Below are 16886 nucleotides of genomic sequence, written 5' to 3'. Positions count from 1 at the left end.
ACTTTGATATGATTTTAAGAAAATCAAACAATTTCAATACCTACTTGATACCAACAAAAACAAAACAAAAATAGATGTCATAGACACCCAATATGAGGTAATTTATTGATTTAATAAAAAAAAAAATTCAGACAAACTCCTGTATGCTGAATAAACTGCATATGGAAATAAATACAAAATAACAATATATAATTGTATAAGATAATTGTACACATTTTCCATGAATTCATTCCTCACCTACAAACCTGTCTTATAACATAGTTGTAGTTTTTTTTTTTTTTTAAGGTTCAGTACTTTTGATACTATTGATTAACGATTAACAGAGTATCATTTTATATAATGATAATGGACTATTCAACCAACTATTTGATTCAGGAATACTGAGAGGATAAAACAATACATAACTAAATAACCTGTGAACATGTATGACCCAAGGGGGAGCCCAATGGTTCACAGAGAACTGAATATGACTTTAATAATAATCTATTTTATTTAGTTAGATCTTAAAATCAGACTTTCCTGTATGAAGTGTGGATTCAGAGCTGCTTGTTGGAGTAAGGACTCAGACAGACAGTCAGCTACATTTGAAAGAACTCACTCATTTATCTTTTCTCCTTTTTAATGATTAATAGCTTTCATTTTTATATTTACAGAAACCTAGATGTTAACATGTAGGGACAGTAGGCTATTTGAGTTGTTTTTTTTTTGTTTATTTAAGGCCTGTTACATTGTAGTGATTTATGATTTAATAATGACGTTTTGAATCTCGTCTTTTGTCTTTTTGTCATTGTTGATTAAAATGAATTTAATTGTGTATTTTACTGTATTTTAGTGATTATTTACATTTTGTTCTATTTGTCACATTGTGTTATGTCCCTCTCGCTCGCCGTATTCTCACAGTGCGCTTTAACAGACACATCTCAGCAGCCAATCAGAGCACACATGCAACATGTTACAGCCAATCAGCCCTCACAAGCTCAGGGTACACTTCCATTTATGGAGCTGCGAGCGCTTCCTCGTTGAGGTGAGGGCATCAAACGTGTCTCAGGGCTTAGCGGAGAGGTGAGTCTGAGGCTGGGAGAGAAATCACCGAGAGGACGTCACTCTTTCCGGTTTACTGGAGCTTTGTGTGTTGGGCCGAGCCGTGTCAGTATGGGGGTAAGTTTGATAAAACGCTTTATTATTGAGCTAATTCGGCTAATAGAGGGTGACTTGGTATATAAGGTGGTAACTGCGTCATACCCTCACATGAATGGCTACTTTTTCTGATTGAAAGTTCGTCGGTCCAATAATAAACGATCTGGAGATACACTGACAAATCATATTTAAGATACTCTTTTCGAGCGTGCTGTTGTTGGTTCTTTACACCTCTTTCGTGTTTCTATTGGTTACTCTCAGCCAATCACAGTACACAATGCTTTCAAGTGACTGACTGCGCCGTTGTCCAATGAATGTCTCCCCGGCGAGTCTGTGATTGGTCCACTTTGCGTTTGTGGGCGGGACATTGTGATGTTTTGTGATGGGATGGAAAATGGCGGCCCTTCATCGGGTAGCATATCAACTTTGAACCTAACTAACAGAGCAGGAACGATGCAGGGGCTTTTTTAAAAATATATATTTTACTTTTAATATCTGAATATTTGTTTTTTTTTAATATAAACGCTCATGTGGAGTTTTCTGTAGGTTACAGCGAGAGCGAACAATATGAGATCCTACTGTGTGAGGAGGGAACAAAGCTGGAGAGAAGTCTGACTGAAACTCACTATAATGGTGATTTTATGTTTAATTTTTAATAAGTAGGAAGCTTCTCTGGTAATTTAATTGTAATATTAAATTACAAATAGTGCACCCTATCAGTAGTGAAGAGTTTTTGAAAGAGTGTACCATTAATAATCGGTTAGTTCTGGTCGTTGTGATGGATCTACATTAACTCTGTCATGGATCAGTCTAAACCTCGGCACAGCAAAAGACTGGTAAGTTTAAAGCCAAAGCATGAATCCTGATTGTCTTTTAAAGTTTTCAAAATTTCCGATTCTTCTAAATTTGATACGATTTCTGTTTTTTTTTTTTTTTATGGACGGTATCAAAAAATACCGAAGCTACGGAAGCTTACCTTTTTTTTTTTTTTTTTTTTTTTTTTTTTAAGATGTCAAGAAGTTAAGTTGCTACCACAGGAATACCAGAGTTGTAATCCCGAATAATGCAAGAGAAGTCACGATACAAAATCTTGACTTTGATAGAATACCAAAATATCTTGATACAAATACTGAAACGATACCACGGTGAAACATAAAACACCAGAAAAAGTAATGGAATAATATATTACTGCATAGTATCACATTTTGTTTAAGAGTACAACAGAGGATAGGTTTTATTATTAGGAGAGATATCAGTTATGCTAATGTACAATTCAATAGTGTAATAATTCATTTTGATAGCCCATATAAACAATACACTCAAAGACAGTAACTGTAAGCTTGGTTTATTAAACCTTCAACTCAGGATTATTAGCCTGCACACCACAGTGGTGCACTGAAGTAGACTGAACACAAACCACAAAACACACCGTTTTATAAACTGAGGTCTCCGCCCTGTATGTACGTATGGGGCATGTTATTTATCAAATTTGCTAAACAACCTGTCGCTCTTTGAATTCCTTAAAGAAGTCGGTATGTCTGTCAGTGAGATGCTTCGCCAAATTGAACGCGTCGGCTCCCCCGGTTTGCGTCAGTGTGTCACGTCAAGTGTACCCTGAGCTTCATTACTGCACATGGAGAAACATGGCTCTATTTAAAACTCTGTTGCCATTAAGTATTGATAAAAGGCGATATTTCATTGTTTTGAACTGCTGTTAACCATGATGCTTTTTCTAGTCTCGGTATACCGTGCAAGCAACACAAAACAAGAGAAAGTCAAGACTGTAAAACAGACTCATATAGGTTTGAATGTATGTCCGCTTAGGGCTTCCATAACTATTGTCTCAAAGGTTTATAAAGTGTTCAATATTTCCATATTTTTTTTCGATACCACTTGTTTTTAAAGCAATACGATATAGTTTGATAATAGTAACAAAATGTACCGACACTACAAAGCCCTGATCAGCCCAAATTTCCACCATTTTCTTGAGATCTCAAGATATAAAATCGTTATCGCAGGAAAACCAGCGTTGTAATCCAGAGACGATGAAATGAATAAATTCAGAGTTGGAGAAAACATTGGAGTAAAATATGATGTATGGATATGTTTGCTTCTGTAATTATTGTGTCTGAGGTGTTCAACATTTCCAAATATGAAACTTTTCGAGACCATCTGTGTTTATGGTTAACAGTTGGCTTCATTAGTCTGATATTACAGTCTGCTGTGTTGAGCAGCTGAGGAACATGTTTAAGTTCTTGTTCTGTTTGTACCTGGTTTCGTCATCATACCTCTGGTTATATTTCAGCGGGCTGGTACCCGTAGGCGTTACCATGACGATGGCATCTCAGACGAAGAGATCGATGGACGGCGGATGTTTGACCTGGAGGAGAAGGTCAGCAGCCAGAGGTTTAGCTCCGACAGAGTGCTGCGCATGGAGGGGAAAGGTAGGAGTGTGTGTGTGTGTGTGTGTGTGTGTGTGTGTGTTGATATTGTGACAGGACGTGCAGGATAACCAGATTTAAAAGTAAATCTGTGAAAACGGTCACTGTCAGAACCACAGGCTGCAGTGCATGAAGGGAAATCAGAAACATGATGTTTTGTTTTTGTTTTATTTTTGTCTGTTAGATCTGACGTTCGAGTTTGTGCAGAGAGGAGGTCTGAGAGACCCCATACTGTTTGAAAGACCTGAAGGACTCGGACTCAAGTAGGACTCCTCCTCTTCATGTTCATCCTCTCTTCTACACATCCTCATCTTTCACCTTTCTTATCTTCATCTTCCTTATACTCTCAATCTGAGTCTGTTTCTTGTTTATTATGTTGTTGTCGTTGTTGTTTTGTATTGTATTGATTGTGCTGTTGTCATTCTGCAGGATGCCTGATTCAGATTTCAGTGTGAATGACGTCAAGATGTTTGTTGGTAAGAATTCAGATTATTGTGTGTTGTTTGAAGTGGACTTTGATTTATTTCCCTCTATATAAAGACATCTGTATGTAACCGTTACTAATCTGTTCTTCATCAAAAATGTACTCTTGAGCGTTAAGTCTGTTTGAAAGCCAATTAGCATTTAGATTTCCTGACTTCCTTGAATGCATCAGTAGTGATCAATCTGACTGCCATTCAACAAACAAACATTTTAAAAGTTGTTTTCTTCTCCTCTTGACAAAGCTTGATTTTTTTCACTTTTTACAAATCTGCATCATGATGTTGTTGTTTCAGCAGACTTCATTTCATAAATCACAAGAAAATCAGCTTGGATTACATCACAATATGAACCTTAAAATCAGAGTGAAGTTCCCAGAGACGTATATCATTATCAGACAATAGCTGATTGTGTCATAGCTGTATGACACATCAGGTGCTGTACTGACCCGGTGTGTGTGTGTGTCTCCCTCAGGCAGCCGGCGGATGATTGATGTGATGGACGTCAGCACTCAGAAAGGGACGGAGATGTCTATGGCTCAGTGGACTCGATACTACGAGACTCCGCCCCCTCAGAGAGAGAAGCTTTATAATGTCATCAGCCTGGAGTTCAGCCACACCAAGCTGGAGTCGCTGGTCAACAGACCCACAACTGTACGTTAAAGACACAATTAACACACAAAATACACACACTATACACATGTGACTATGGTTACAGGAACTGTAGGTTTCCATGGTAACTTACAGGGAGTTTCTGCAGTTATGAGGACATTGACTAACTTTGGTTACAGGGACACTGAGTTACTATAGTAACGGGGACAGTGAGTTAATATGTTTATGGGGACAGTATGTTTTCCTGTTTTCTTTATCAAACAGCTCTACAATATGTACTGTGTGTGTGCAGGTGGACCTGATCGACTGGGTGGACAACATGTGGCCTCGACACCTGAAGGAGAGACAGAGAGACTCGACAAACTCCATCACAGACATGCAGTACCCCAAAGTCCAGAAGTAAGACACCTCCACCTTTTTATTCATGCAGGATACGTGAATATATGGAGGATTTAATGTGTGTTTGTTTGTGGTGTGAGCAGATACTGTCTGATGAGTGTGGAGGGCTGTTACACAGACTTCCACATTGACTTTGGAGGGACATCAGTGTGGTACCACATCCTGAGAGGGAGTAAGGTGGGACATCTTAATTCTTAAAGTTATAAAAGTGTACACTGTTCTTGTGAGTGTGTGTGTTTGACCTGTAGCCATGCGTGTGTCTGTGTGTGTGTCTTCAGGTGTTCTGGCTGATCCCTCCCTCCCCTCAGAACCTGGAGCTGTACGAGAACTGGGTTCTGTCAGGGAAACAGGGAGACGTGTTCCTGGGAGATCGAGTGTCGGACTGTCAGAGGATAGAGCTGAAGCAGGGCTGCACCTTCATCATCCCCTCAGGTCAACATAGATATACATTTATTCATTATATGTATTTATATAAGACTTTGATCTCTCTGATTCCTTAATGAGCTTAAAGCAAAATGATGCACAAATGTGGTTTAATGCGCTTTGGTGCCCTCCTAAGGTGTCTGTGTATTTATTAATTTGTCTGCAAACTAGACACACTACTTGGGTTAGAGGACTTTCTGCAGTCAAGCTGCTCAACACGAGATAATGACACCGATAACTATACTGCCTTACATTATGTCTCTAATGCCCCCCCCCCCCTATTTTGAGTGGAGCTGCAAGGTTATATTTACGAGTGTGTGTGTGTTAAATACTCAGGTTGGATCCATGCCGTCTACACTCCTGTGGACTCCATGGTGTTTGGAGGAAATTTCCTGCATAGCTTCAACATCCCCATGCAGCTCAACATCTGTAACATCGAGGACAGGACACGGGTATGAGCGCGTGCACACACACACACACACTCTCATTCAGATAATGTGTAAATGGTTTTATTTGAACCTTTTTCCCCTCCTCCTGGTGGGCAGGTTCCGGTGAAGTTCCGTTACCCTTTCTACTACGAGATGTGTTGGTACGTGTTGGAGCGTTATGTGTTCAGCCTGACGAAGACCTCGTACCTCACACCTGAGTTCCAGAAACACTCGCTGGGCATTGGTACGTGTCAGACCAGGAGAACGTCTTCATGGTGGGTGTCCTGCTTATTAAAAGAGTGTGTTCTCTGTTTGGTCAGGTCTGAAGAAGCCGCCCGGCTCTGATGCAGCCTCTGAGCTGGTAAAGGAGGAGGAGGAGGAGGAGGAGGAAGATGAAGATGAACAGCAGCAGCAGCAGCAGCCTGAAAATGTTCATGTGACTCCTCTTGAACTGGAGGGAATGTGGAACCTGCTGGGCAAACTGGAAGCTCTGCCGTCCAACAAGAAGTGTGTCCCTGCCGGAATACACAACGCCCCTGCTCTCATCACACACATCAAGGTCTGTGTCTGTCTGCGTAGTAGAGGTCAAATACAGTAAAAATTAGATGTGATGACAACATTTAACCTACAAACACCTAATATACTTAAGCAAAATTGCAGGAAAACTTCTTTACACTGTCTATAAATTGCTTAAAAAAATGTCCCAATGTTGCTAATGCAACTAAGGCTGTGATGGAGGGGCCCAATGCGAGATCTGTTCATTGGGCCCAGAAATCCTGGAGGTGCCCTTGTCTTTGTCTGTGTCTGTGTTTCATTACTGTTCCTATATCACACTCTTCTTCTTCATATTTAATGCTGCATCATGTCTGCAGGCTCTCCTGAAGGAACACGCCAACGACAACCCCAAACTGTCATACTCAGGGAAACCCATCATCAGATGGCCAAAAAGAGTAAGTATACACACAGTGAGGCGGACGACACATCAGTAACATTTTCAGTCTTTAAAGCAACTCTCAGGAGATAAAAGTGTGTATCGTAACTTGAAAAACTTTACAAGTTTCTGCTTCAATAACTCCTGCACCCTGTGTGCAGTGCCGAGTGTCTTGCACAGATTAAACGATATGTGAAAATTATTTTAGCAGCTAAAGCTAACACTTTTGCTCACTGATTTTTTTTTACAAATACATCAACATCATGTGGTGTGAAAAGGTGTCAGGAGTCTGGCCTCAGAGATCAATGTTGTCATGTTCAAACCGTAAAAAAAGATCTACTAAAAAGTACAAAATAACTCTGAAACGATCCACAGTCTTTACTTTGTACAGCTTGAGGTTTTTGAAGCTTTTGGAAGAAGAAAAACGACAACAGAAAGCAAAAACGGTGCAAGCATCGGCTTATTTTAGATTTTAAAGTGTCACTGTTTGAATTTAAGTCTCAAATGTTAGATTTTTTTTTCTATATGAAGAAAAAACTGTATATTTTTATGTCTTCCATGTTTGATAAAATAAATGAATGGACATCTAACCAGAGCATCAGCAGATTTAGAAAAAAACGTTTGAGACTGAATGGGTGTGAAATGTTCTCATGCTGTCAGTAAAGTTCTCTCATTCTCTTTCTGATGACTCTGTGTTGGTATCAAACATTATAAAATGTTTTTATATCATATCATGTTACATTGTTTTAATGTCTCTCTTATCCTGTCTGGGTCACCTGACCTGTTTGTATCTCTTCTCTCCTTCAGCCCTCGTGGTACCAGCCTCCTCCTCCTCCCCCTCCCCCTCCCCGTCCTAAACTGGCCAACACGCCGGTCGTGCCCCGCCCTCAGAAACCCGCCTCCTCCATGTCGGTGCTAAGACGTCGCAGAGTCAGGTAACACAGCTGCGCTCTGATTGGTTAATGCTCTGATTAAGCAGCAGGTAGAAACAGTAAAGATTATGGATATACCCGTGTGCTACCTGCTCAGGTGTTTCCTGTCCCTGTGTGTGCAGGTGTAAACGGTGTGAGGCGTGTATGAGAACAGAGTGTGGAGAATGTAACTTCTGTAGAGATATGAAGAAGTTTGGAGGACCGGGGAAACTCAAACAGACCTGTGTGCTGAGGCAGTGTCTCTCTGTACGTCACACGTGGATTACATCACACTATACCTTTTTATATACAGGTGTGTTTTATTGAAACATGTAGTCGAATAACCCTCCCTCCCCCTGCAGCCGGGCCTCCCTCTGTCTGCTGTCTGCGAGATCTGTAAGGAGCCCAACCAGGAGGAGACAGGAGACGCCTCCCTCGTCCTCATGGAGTGTTCCAACTGTGCTCAGATAGTTCATCCTGCCTGTCTCACGGTAACACACACACACACACACACACACACACACTGCTCACCAACACACAAACTTGTGTTTTTATGTTATCCTGAAGTCCTTGTTTAACAAGACTGATTTTTGACAGGCTAGCAGGGAAATCTTCTGGAGTTGTTTGTTCACACATGCAGCTCACAGCGGACAAAGCAACAGAGAATTATTTCCTTTATTTCAATGCTCTGTGTAGTTCGACACTTTGGAAGAACCTGCTGATAACCAGAAAACATAATGAAGCACTTTAATTTCATGCTCAGAGATAACACTGGTTGCATGCATACAGTCTATAGTCGTGTGTCAGTCACAGAATATAAACATCATCATCCCCTCCTGCTAGCTCGTTGGGGGATTTTCCTGAATACTTCCTGCTGCGTTCTCACAAGCTCACCATTGTTTATGTGCCACTTCAGAGAACCTCTCGTGTATTTTGAACATGATTTAGTCATCAGTCAGTGTGTGTTTTTGAATTTTTTTTATTTCTTCTGTTTCATCCTTTCTCTGATAACATCCTGTGTGTGTGTTCAGGTTCAGGGAGAAGGAGTGGTGAACAAAGACCTGCCAAGCTGCTGGGAGTGTCCCAAATGTGTGCAGGGCATCACTGACCCAGAGGTACAAACACACATACACACACACACACTCACTCACTCACTCTCTCACACACATACACACATACACAAACACACTGTGTTTCAGTGTGTCCGTGCTAACAGGTGCTGTTATTCTGCTGTCTGTATTATGTTGTTTGGTTTGGTTTTCTTCCTCGTTTTTGTTGATTGGTAGATTTACCTTCTGTTGATTACCTCATACTTTCTCTATCACATCGATTTTATACCACGTTCTTGTTGATTGGATGATTTTCTTCCTGGTTTCATGTGATTGGTCGATGTGACTGTCAGTCATCAGGCAGTGACGAGTCGTTGGCCCCCGGCCACCAGCAGCAGGTCCGTCCCCGCGGGCCCCTGGTGCTCCGGCTGGGCCCCGGGCCCTCTGCTGCAGTGTTGGGGGGTCCTGGGTGCTCCCAGCAGGACGGGGAGGTGGTCCGCTGTGGTTTCTTCCCCCCTCCTCCTCTCTCCTGCTGCTCCTCCTCAGCCTCTCTTCTCTTGGTGGCGGCCCCTCTGCCTTCTCAGCCAATCAGCTCGAGACTGGTGAGAGGAGCCGCCTACTCTGCATTAGCCCCTCCCCTCTCTGTGGCATGTACATCCCCCTCCTCCTTTTCCACTTCACGGTCATTAAAGAGGACAGATACAGAGTTTGTTTTGAAGCTTACAGACAGAATGAGTACCGGTTGTTCCTGAGCTCGGTCTCTCCTCCTCCGTCCTCCTCAGACTCTCTGATCACGTCGTGTTTTCTCACTGCTCTTGCTCTGATTTTTCGCTTCTTCATGGACACCTCCTCGTGCACTCATGTCTTCAGTGACATTGATACGTTGTTTTCTGACAGCAACAGATCTTTTACATGTTTTCATTCTCTGATGTTCCAGAGTTCATCTGCTCAACGGGTTCAGTTTCTGTTTAATCTAACTCTATAAATTGTACTGGTTTTTTGTGGGGGGTTTTAAGCCTCTCAGAGACACACATGTTCTGAGTAGCTGTCAGTCAGCAATGCAGACACAGGGAAGTCAGACAGCTGTCTCTCTGTGCTGGTTATTCTGTGTTATTGTGTCTCAGTTCTTTGTACAGCAGGTAGAATATTCTGTATCTGTCCTGAGTAATACAGATAATAATCTATTATATCTACTCTTGTACTCTGTCTAAATTTCACAAAAACATTGTCAACATTTTGAAAAGTGGGAGGAGCTGAGGAGGAGCCATGGAAACCCTTAATAATAATGATATTTGTTAGATAAAAATGGATTGTTAATTTAACTATTGATTACAATCAATATTTTTTCAGAACATTTAGACTTTTAGCATTTTAATTCTCAAGCTATTTGAAGTTTTCTCAGCAGCTGTGAAGTAGAAGAGGGCAGGGCACGCAGTGCTTTCAGCTTAACGTGAAGTTTGTGGATGTAGAAATTAAATCAGCAGATACCTTGGTTATAAGGGGATACCGAGACTTTTGTGTGTTTTTATATGCGGTTTATATTCTGTTCGGGAAATCCCACAATCTCTGAAAGCATTAGGCAACTTAAGCCCATCTCACAGGGCGAGAATTGATTAGAAGTACCTATATTAGGAATGGGGAGCCACAGCGGTGTGAAAATGGTCTTCTTGTATCATAACAACGGTTTATGTATCTGCATTCTCCCTCGTCCTCGACCTCTTCCGGTTTTCCCTTTTTGGAAAGATGATTACAGACTACCGCCGCCTGCATGCATGGAGAGTTATTTCCTCTCATGCATGCCTAGAACATATGTGGTGGTTGGCCGTCGACTGTAGTCTTTATGGTGTGTTCAAGTGCAACTTTTTGGCCAAGACAAAAGACACCGTGAGGTGACGCCACAGGCGGCCTTCGTCTCCACTAGTTCTTTGTCGTCTGCTTGATGTGTCAGAGCCTTTACACCACATGTCACAACTACCCATCCCCACACTGATGGCAGAGGCTGCTATGTAAAGTGGCCATTAACTAATCAATTCATACACATTCTTGAAACAGCAGGAGCAACTTGGGGTTAAGTGTCTTGCCCAGGGACACATCGGACATTTAGCTAAAGCAGCTGGGGATCGACCCCCCCAAACTTCCAGTTTAGAGATGACCAACTCTACCACTGAGCCACAGCTGCTAAGACTGGTCTTAGCTAAGACCAACTTTAGGAGTTAAGACCAGTTAGTGCAGGCGGCCCCCGGAGAGGCGCTCCTCTTTTGTGCAGGACTCAGGAGTTTGCCTGCAATTTTCAATGATTGAAAACTATTATTCAATATCGCATGCCTTGGTTTTCTATTTTTGTTGCCTTAGTATCTAACAGGTATCTAATATTGTTCGATTTGAATTAGAATCATGTAAACGTGTAACATTCTGGTATCATGACAGCCTTCCTCAGTTCTGACGTGTTTAGATTCACTTCAACACTGTACAGAACATTAAGCCGTTGTCACACGTGCAGTCCTGAAGATTTCACACAGACTCCCCCTGAAATCTTCAGTTGGTTCTTCACACGTGGTGAATATACTTGAATATTTGCTGCTGCGTTCACTCATTGACTCATGCGTATTTTTACCAGGGAGCTGCCAGGAAAAAGGTGAAGAAGTGTTCATGACTTCATGTTCTTCTGTTGTAAATGTTGGGTGAGAAGTTTAAAGTTTGACAGCTGAGATCACACTTTATTCCCTTTGGAACATTAAACATCTCATCAGCTTATGTCCTGAAACATCAACATGACTTTGTTTTTTAACATGATTCTGATCTTCTCCCTCCTCTCTCCTCTTCTTCTTCCCCTTTTTTCTCCAACCTCCTCTTCCTCCCTCCCTTTCCTCCCCCCTTCTTCTCCTTGAGCAGTCTAAAGGACATAAAGCTGACGGCCCCCCTCTGGTGAGTCTTTGTTGTCTCTATTTTTTACAAGTTTGCTTAATTTTTTGATTTTATTAAACTTTATAAACTATGTCTCTCCTTTTATTCATTGTCTCCTCCCCTCCTGTCTTTCTACCCTCCCTGTCTCCTTTCCTTCTCTACTCCCTGTCTCTCCTGTCCTTTTTTTCCCCCTTCCTCTTCTCCACGTACAGAAGCGTAAATCTTCGTCTTTGTTGGACGCTCGGATGGCGAAGATTTACAGACGACAGAGACACAGCCGAGACGGAGATGACTCGGCCAGTGATGATGAGGATGAAGGTCAGTGTCTTGATGAAGCTCACAGGATGCATTCTGTAAATGCTTGATAATTAAAGCAGAGTAAATTTAAAAACTTAAACTCCTAAGTCTGACTGTGATCCCTCCTTCTGCGTCCTCAGGCTCTCAGAGGAGGAAGATGGCGCTCCACGCTCGAGGGGCGGTCCACTCTACCAGGAGGGGCTTCAATGCTAACAGGAGGGGCTTGCTGAGAGGAGGCTCTGCCCACAGAGGGAGTAGAGGCGGGGTCATGCCTGCTGGCTCCTCTGCATTCAAACTGAAGCGAGGGGTGGGTGTGAGAGAGGCAGGGCGGAGGGGGAGGGGCGTGAGGCTGCGGGGCGGGTCCAGGATGCAACGACGAGGAGATGACTCAGATGAGTCGGACGATGATGAAGACGACGATGATGATGATGAGGAGGAGGATGAAGAGGAGGAGGAGGAGGACAGTGAGCATGAAGGGAAAGAGCATCGTCATCGTCACCGACGAAGAAGGAGAAGAGCTGATGATGACGAGGAGGATGACAGCGATGGAGGGGACTTTGACCCTGACGAGGATGAGCTAGACACTCTGGAAGATGAGGAAGAGGAGGATGAGGAGGAGGAGGAGGGGCGCTGGGATTCAGACCCTGAGCCTCCAGTCCTCCTGGTGTCAGACCTGAGTGACGACCTGCTGAGCGGCTCATACCTGACTGTGACTCTCCAGCACCCCCAAAAGGCCCGCACGCACAGTGGTCAGTGCTGATATATAATGATATATTGTTTGTAAGCTCCATAACACCTCACAGGCTGCCATGTGTATATGTGACAGAGAATATTCTGTTTATACATGTGTATAACACGTGTTCAACATGTTTATAACTATAAAAGTGTTTAAACATGACGGGTTAAAAAATGTCTTTAATGACTTTAAACATGTTTAAAACATGTATTTAAACTAGAGCTGTCAAAGGATAAACATTTTAATTACGATTACCGTAATTGCAAAATGTCAATAGTTATTATGCATATTTTTAATTGCGTTCTTGAAATTCCATTATTTTGCGCAAAAAAAATTAATTGTCAGGCTTTTGTTTTTAATTTTTGAACTGTCTGAAGCTGAGGGTACTTTACTTGCTGTTTGAATTTAACCATGCTTCTCTTATTGTGAAATTAAGGAAGGATGTTCTGGTAGATCAAAGGTTCAACATTAACATCATTTAAAGATGCAGCAGTGTCCTTTTCCAACACTGTGACTACAGGGAGGCTTATCCACAGTGGGCCTAAAGGCACAAAATAGCATGCGATTAATCACGATTAAAAAACTAAATGCATTAATTTCCGACCTTAATTAATTGTGATGAACTAGTTAATGCTGACAGCTCTTCTTTAAACATGTTTATAACCCATGAATAAGCTATGTGACTTAATTCTCACTCACTCACTCTGTAGCTGGAAAGTGAAGTCTCTGCTCTGTGTGTGTTCAGGCTCCATCGTTCCAAAGCTGGAGGCAGCTGTGGCTCAGAGGTCAGCAGGGGGCGCTGCAGGCCAGCAGCCCTTTATCCAGAGGAAGACTCTGTCCAAACCCTCCCGACCCAAGAGCTGTGACATCACTGAGAGCACCACACCTCGAGGACCGGGCAGGTATTGAACAGAATACTACTAAATATAACGTTAACTAACCCTGCTGAGAGAGCAGCTGTGTTCAGTCAAGACAATCTTTATACGGGGGCTCTGTTCTCAGTCAGACCTCAAAATAAAGATTTAATGTAACATCATTTAACACCATGTGCACTCTGTGTGTGTGATGTCATAGGCCTCGTCTGCGGGGTAACCATGGTGCCAGAGGCGCCAGAGACGGCTCAGGGTCTTCATCAGAGGAAGAGGACGTTTCCCCCCCCTCCTCCTCCCTGTCTCCCCCCTCCCTGCTGTCGCTCCCCTCCTTCAAAGACGTAGGAAACGAGGTGGGAGGAGAGAAGGAAGTGTGGGTGTCAGTGTTCAGGTTCCTGGACAGAGCCGAGCTGCTGAACTGTATGACTGTGTGCAAGGCCTGGTACAAGTGGTAAGATACACTGAACACATAGCAGCACACACATACCAGATATTTTTGCACTCCTCTATTAATGTCCTGTTAAGATATATGAAGTACAGTAATGCAACCCCAAACTCCTGTAGAAGAATACATATTGAACTCATCATCAGTGTGAGCCCTTAGCCTGTTTCTCATGTCTTTGTTTTTTATCCCGTGTGTGTATCTCAGGAGCTGTGATAAGCGTCTGTGGTCTCATGTGGATGTCAGTCGGTGTAGTCCTCTCTCTAATCAGTCTCTGGCTGGAATCATCAAACGTCAGCCGTCCTCTCTGGACCTGTCCTGGACCCCACTAGCCAAGAGACAGCTCACCTGTCTGCTCAGTAGGCTGCCAGGTACACACACACACACACACACACACACACACACACACTAAGCCCCCTCCCTGCTCCACTCATGTCATTGTCTGTGATAATACAGGATTGTAATTGGCCGAAGGCTGTCAATAAATCCTGATTATATATTCATCTTCTTTGTGGTGAGTCTTAGTTTAACAGTAAATGGGGGGTTTCACTCTGGATTATTTCAGTGATATGTCCTGTCTTGTGAATTACTCAAATTATTGGGTTTTAGGTTTGCTGGAATAACAACATCAGGATGCAGATTTGTGAAAAGTTAAGCTTTGTCAGGTCTGTAGGGAAGATGACAAATTTAAACTTTCCCTCAGTGTAAATCATAAATGTAGAACCGAATGTTTGCTGCTCTGCAGATATCTTTTAATAGAGATTAGTAAGATAAGCACTGATGGAGTCAGGAGGTCATCACAAAGAATTGTGCTCCTGTTTTTTCTCTCCATAAAGAATCCACCAAAGCCTGCCGACACCTGATTGGTCAATACTGCTTAGACTACAAACAGAGATTATTCAATGCTAAGTGGTCTCTAAGATATTAAGAAATACAGGATTTTAAGAAGAAAAAAAAAAAGAGAGAGAGCACTGTCAACATTTTAAACATTTGTTTTAAAGAGGGTTTGTTTTATTTGTGTAGGAATTTGCCTACACTTTTGTTAATTTAAAAGAAATGCTCGATATTGGGTGTCTAGTACTCTAGGTTTTTTTTGCCATGGTATTGATATCGTTTGATTATTACTAGAATCATATAGGTCTAAAATGTAATGTTCTAACAACCCTACTAAGTTTGAGGTTTCAGTGTCTCAACCACCTGTGTGTTTATGTCGGTCTCTCTCCGTCTCTGTTCCTCTCTTTCTCTATCGGTCTCTCTCTCAGGTCTGAGGGAGCTGAGGGTTACCGGTCTGTCCTGGTCCTGTTTGTCTGCGCTGGCATCTCCCTCTCTTCCCTGTCTTCGTCTGCTCGACCTGCGTTGGTGTGAAGGAATCAGAGACGCTCAGATCAAAGAGATCATCATCCCCCCAGGTCAGAACCACACACGCATGCGTACACTGAAGTCGTTTTTCATGTTACCTAGGGCGGTCAGCGTGTTCAAAAACTGAGAGTTTGTAGCTGCTGCTTCTTCTTTTTGAACTCTTGTCCTTTAATTTTAGGAAGTCAATCGTTGACCTCATATTAACCCCTTGTGTCCGCCCTCAGACTCCGAGTCGACCCGCAGCAGGCTGAGGAACATGGGGACTCTGCATTTGTCAGGTCTGGAGGTGAGCGACTCGTCCCTCAGGTTGCTGCAGAGACACATGCCTCAGCTGCAGAGACTCGACCTGTCTCACTGTAAGGACATCAGTGACTCGTCAATCGCTCTGCTCACTGCTGCAGGGACACACACCAGACACAACCTGACCGAACTCTACCTAGCAGGTGAGACTACACAAGTAGCACACTCAGCTGTCTTCAACCTGCATTCTGTCAAATGTCCAGCAGGGAGCGATTCCTCTGGTTTATTAATAATGAGTTTAGTGCTCTCAGTAACACAGCAGCAGATCAGACATGATCAGCCTGATGTCATGACTGACCATCAACTTCTCGTATCTCTGCACACTGCTGACTGTCCGTGTCTCTCTCTCTCCCTGTCTCAGGCTGCAGTGAGCTGACAGACACTTGTCTGTCTTACCTTAAGCGTCTGTCCTGTCTGTCTTTGTTGGACCTGCGTGGATGTTCAGGTGTGAGCAGAAGAGCGTGTGACGCCTTCATCTCTGATCTGTCCCATGTCGCCCACTACTGCATGATGGAGGAGAAGCTAATCCAGCGCATGGACTGATGCAGACAAATACACACTGAGACTCTGAACAGAGAGCTAGGCTACAAACATGAACATTGCAGTGTTTTTTTTCTCTTCCTGTTTTCACTGATGATCAGACTGTGTTTGATGGTTTCTCTTGTTTTTGTACATTCGTTTTCTATCACTGTGAAATAAATAAAGTGAATTGTTTCATTGTTGATCTGTGTTTGCTGTTTTGTTCCTTAGCTGAAGCTTCATGACCCCCCCCCCTCAAATAAAAACATCCACTCTGCTGTGTGACGGCGCTCTGGCCTGGTTGGTCAGGCCTTTGCTCTTGTGTTGCAGGTACAGTTAATTGGTAGGCGTGGCCGAGAGCACCTTGGCCCAGTGCTCCCAGTTACTATTGGCCTTTATCAAACCACTTCCCACACCCTCTCCTTACACACTTTCACTTTGTTTGTGTGCTCATGTGGAGGGTCCGCCTCATTGGGTGCTGTCCAGAACATCTGAGTGTGGAGAGAGAGCGAGTTGTTAAACCTTCCAACGGCGAGTCTGCACTGATGCAGGCTTACTGTACAAGTGTAACACTTTTTTTTGTAAGTCATGGGAGATGCTCCGTACATAAGAGTTCCACACTTTAACCTGCAAACTTAATACAGTGGTAT

The 16886-nt window shown here is 42.9% G+C and overlaps 1 protein-coding gene and 1 long non-coding RNA gene across 4 annotated transcripts in view; both read left to right on the top strand.

The window, feature by feature from the left end:
* The window catches only part of LOC132986732 (uncharacterized), a 1708-nt gene extending 1431 nt beyond the window's left edge, over window positions 1-277 (top strand). Inside the window, exon 2 of the long non-coding RNA XR_009675546.1 lies at window positions 1-277. This exon is cut by the window's left edge and continues 1168 nt beyond it. This is a non-coding gene — a long non-coding RNA (uncharacterized LOC132986732).
* Window positions 278-997: 720 nt separating this feature from the next.
* On the top strand, window positions 998-16441 carry kdm2aa (lysine (K)-specific demethylase 2Aa). 3 transcript variants are annotated; one of them, XM_061052971.1, is made up of 26 exons: window positions 998-1158; window positions 3443-3581; window positions 3763-3841; window positions 4008-4054; window positions 4533-4711; window positions 4962-5068; window positions 5152-5245; window positions 5347-5500; window positions 5828-5943; window positions 6037-6163; window positions 6240-6478; window positions 6792-6869; window positions 7658-7785; window positions 7905-8028; window positions 8124-8252; window positions 8793-8876; window positions 9164-9412; window positions 11703-11735; window positions 11927-12032; window positions 12152-12760; window positions 13493-13649; window positions 13822-14067; window positions 14266-14429; window positions 15321-15467; window positions 15642-15860; window positions 16079-16441. In XM_061052971.1, the coding sequence occupies exons 1-26, from the start codon at window positions 1153-1155 to the stop codon at window positions 16258-16260; spliced, it is 3942 nt and encodes a 1313-aa protein (XP_060908954.1). In that variant the 5' UTR covers window positions 998-1152; the 3' UTR covers window positions 16261-16441. The 3 variants fall into 3 exon arrangements, with proteins under 3 accessions (XP_060908954.1, XP_060908953.1, XP_060908955.1); XM_061052970.1 differs by lacking the exon at window positions 998-1158 and adding an exon at window positions 1519-1973; XM_061052972.1 differs by lacking the exons at window positions 998-1158; window positions 9164-9412 and adding an exon at window positions 1521-1973.
* The last annotated feature ends 445 nt before the right edge of the window (window positions 16442-16886 follow it).

This window comes from Labrus mixtus, chromosome 2 (genome assembly GCF_963584025.1).
Source record: "Labrus mixtus chromosome 2, fLabMix1.1, whole genome shotgun sequence".
NCBI lineage: Eukaryota > Metazoa > Chordata > Actinopteri > Labriformes > Labridae > Labrus > Labrus mixtus.
This window is presented reverse-complemented; position numbering and strand designations above follow the sequence as displayed.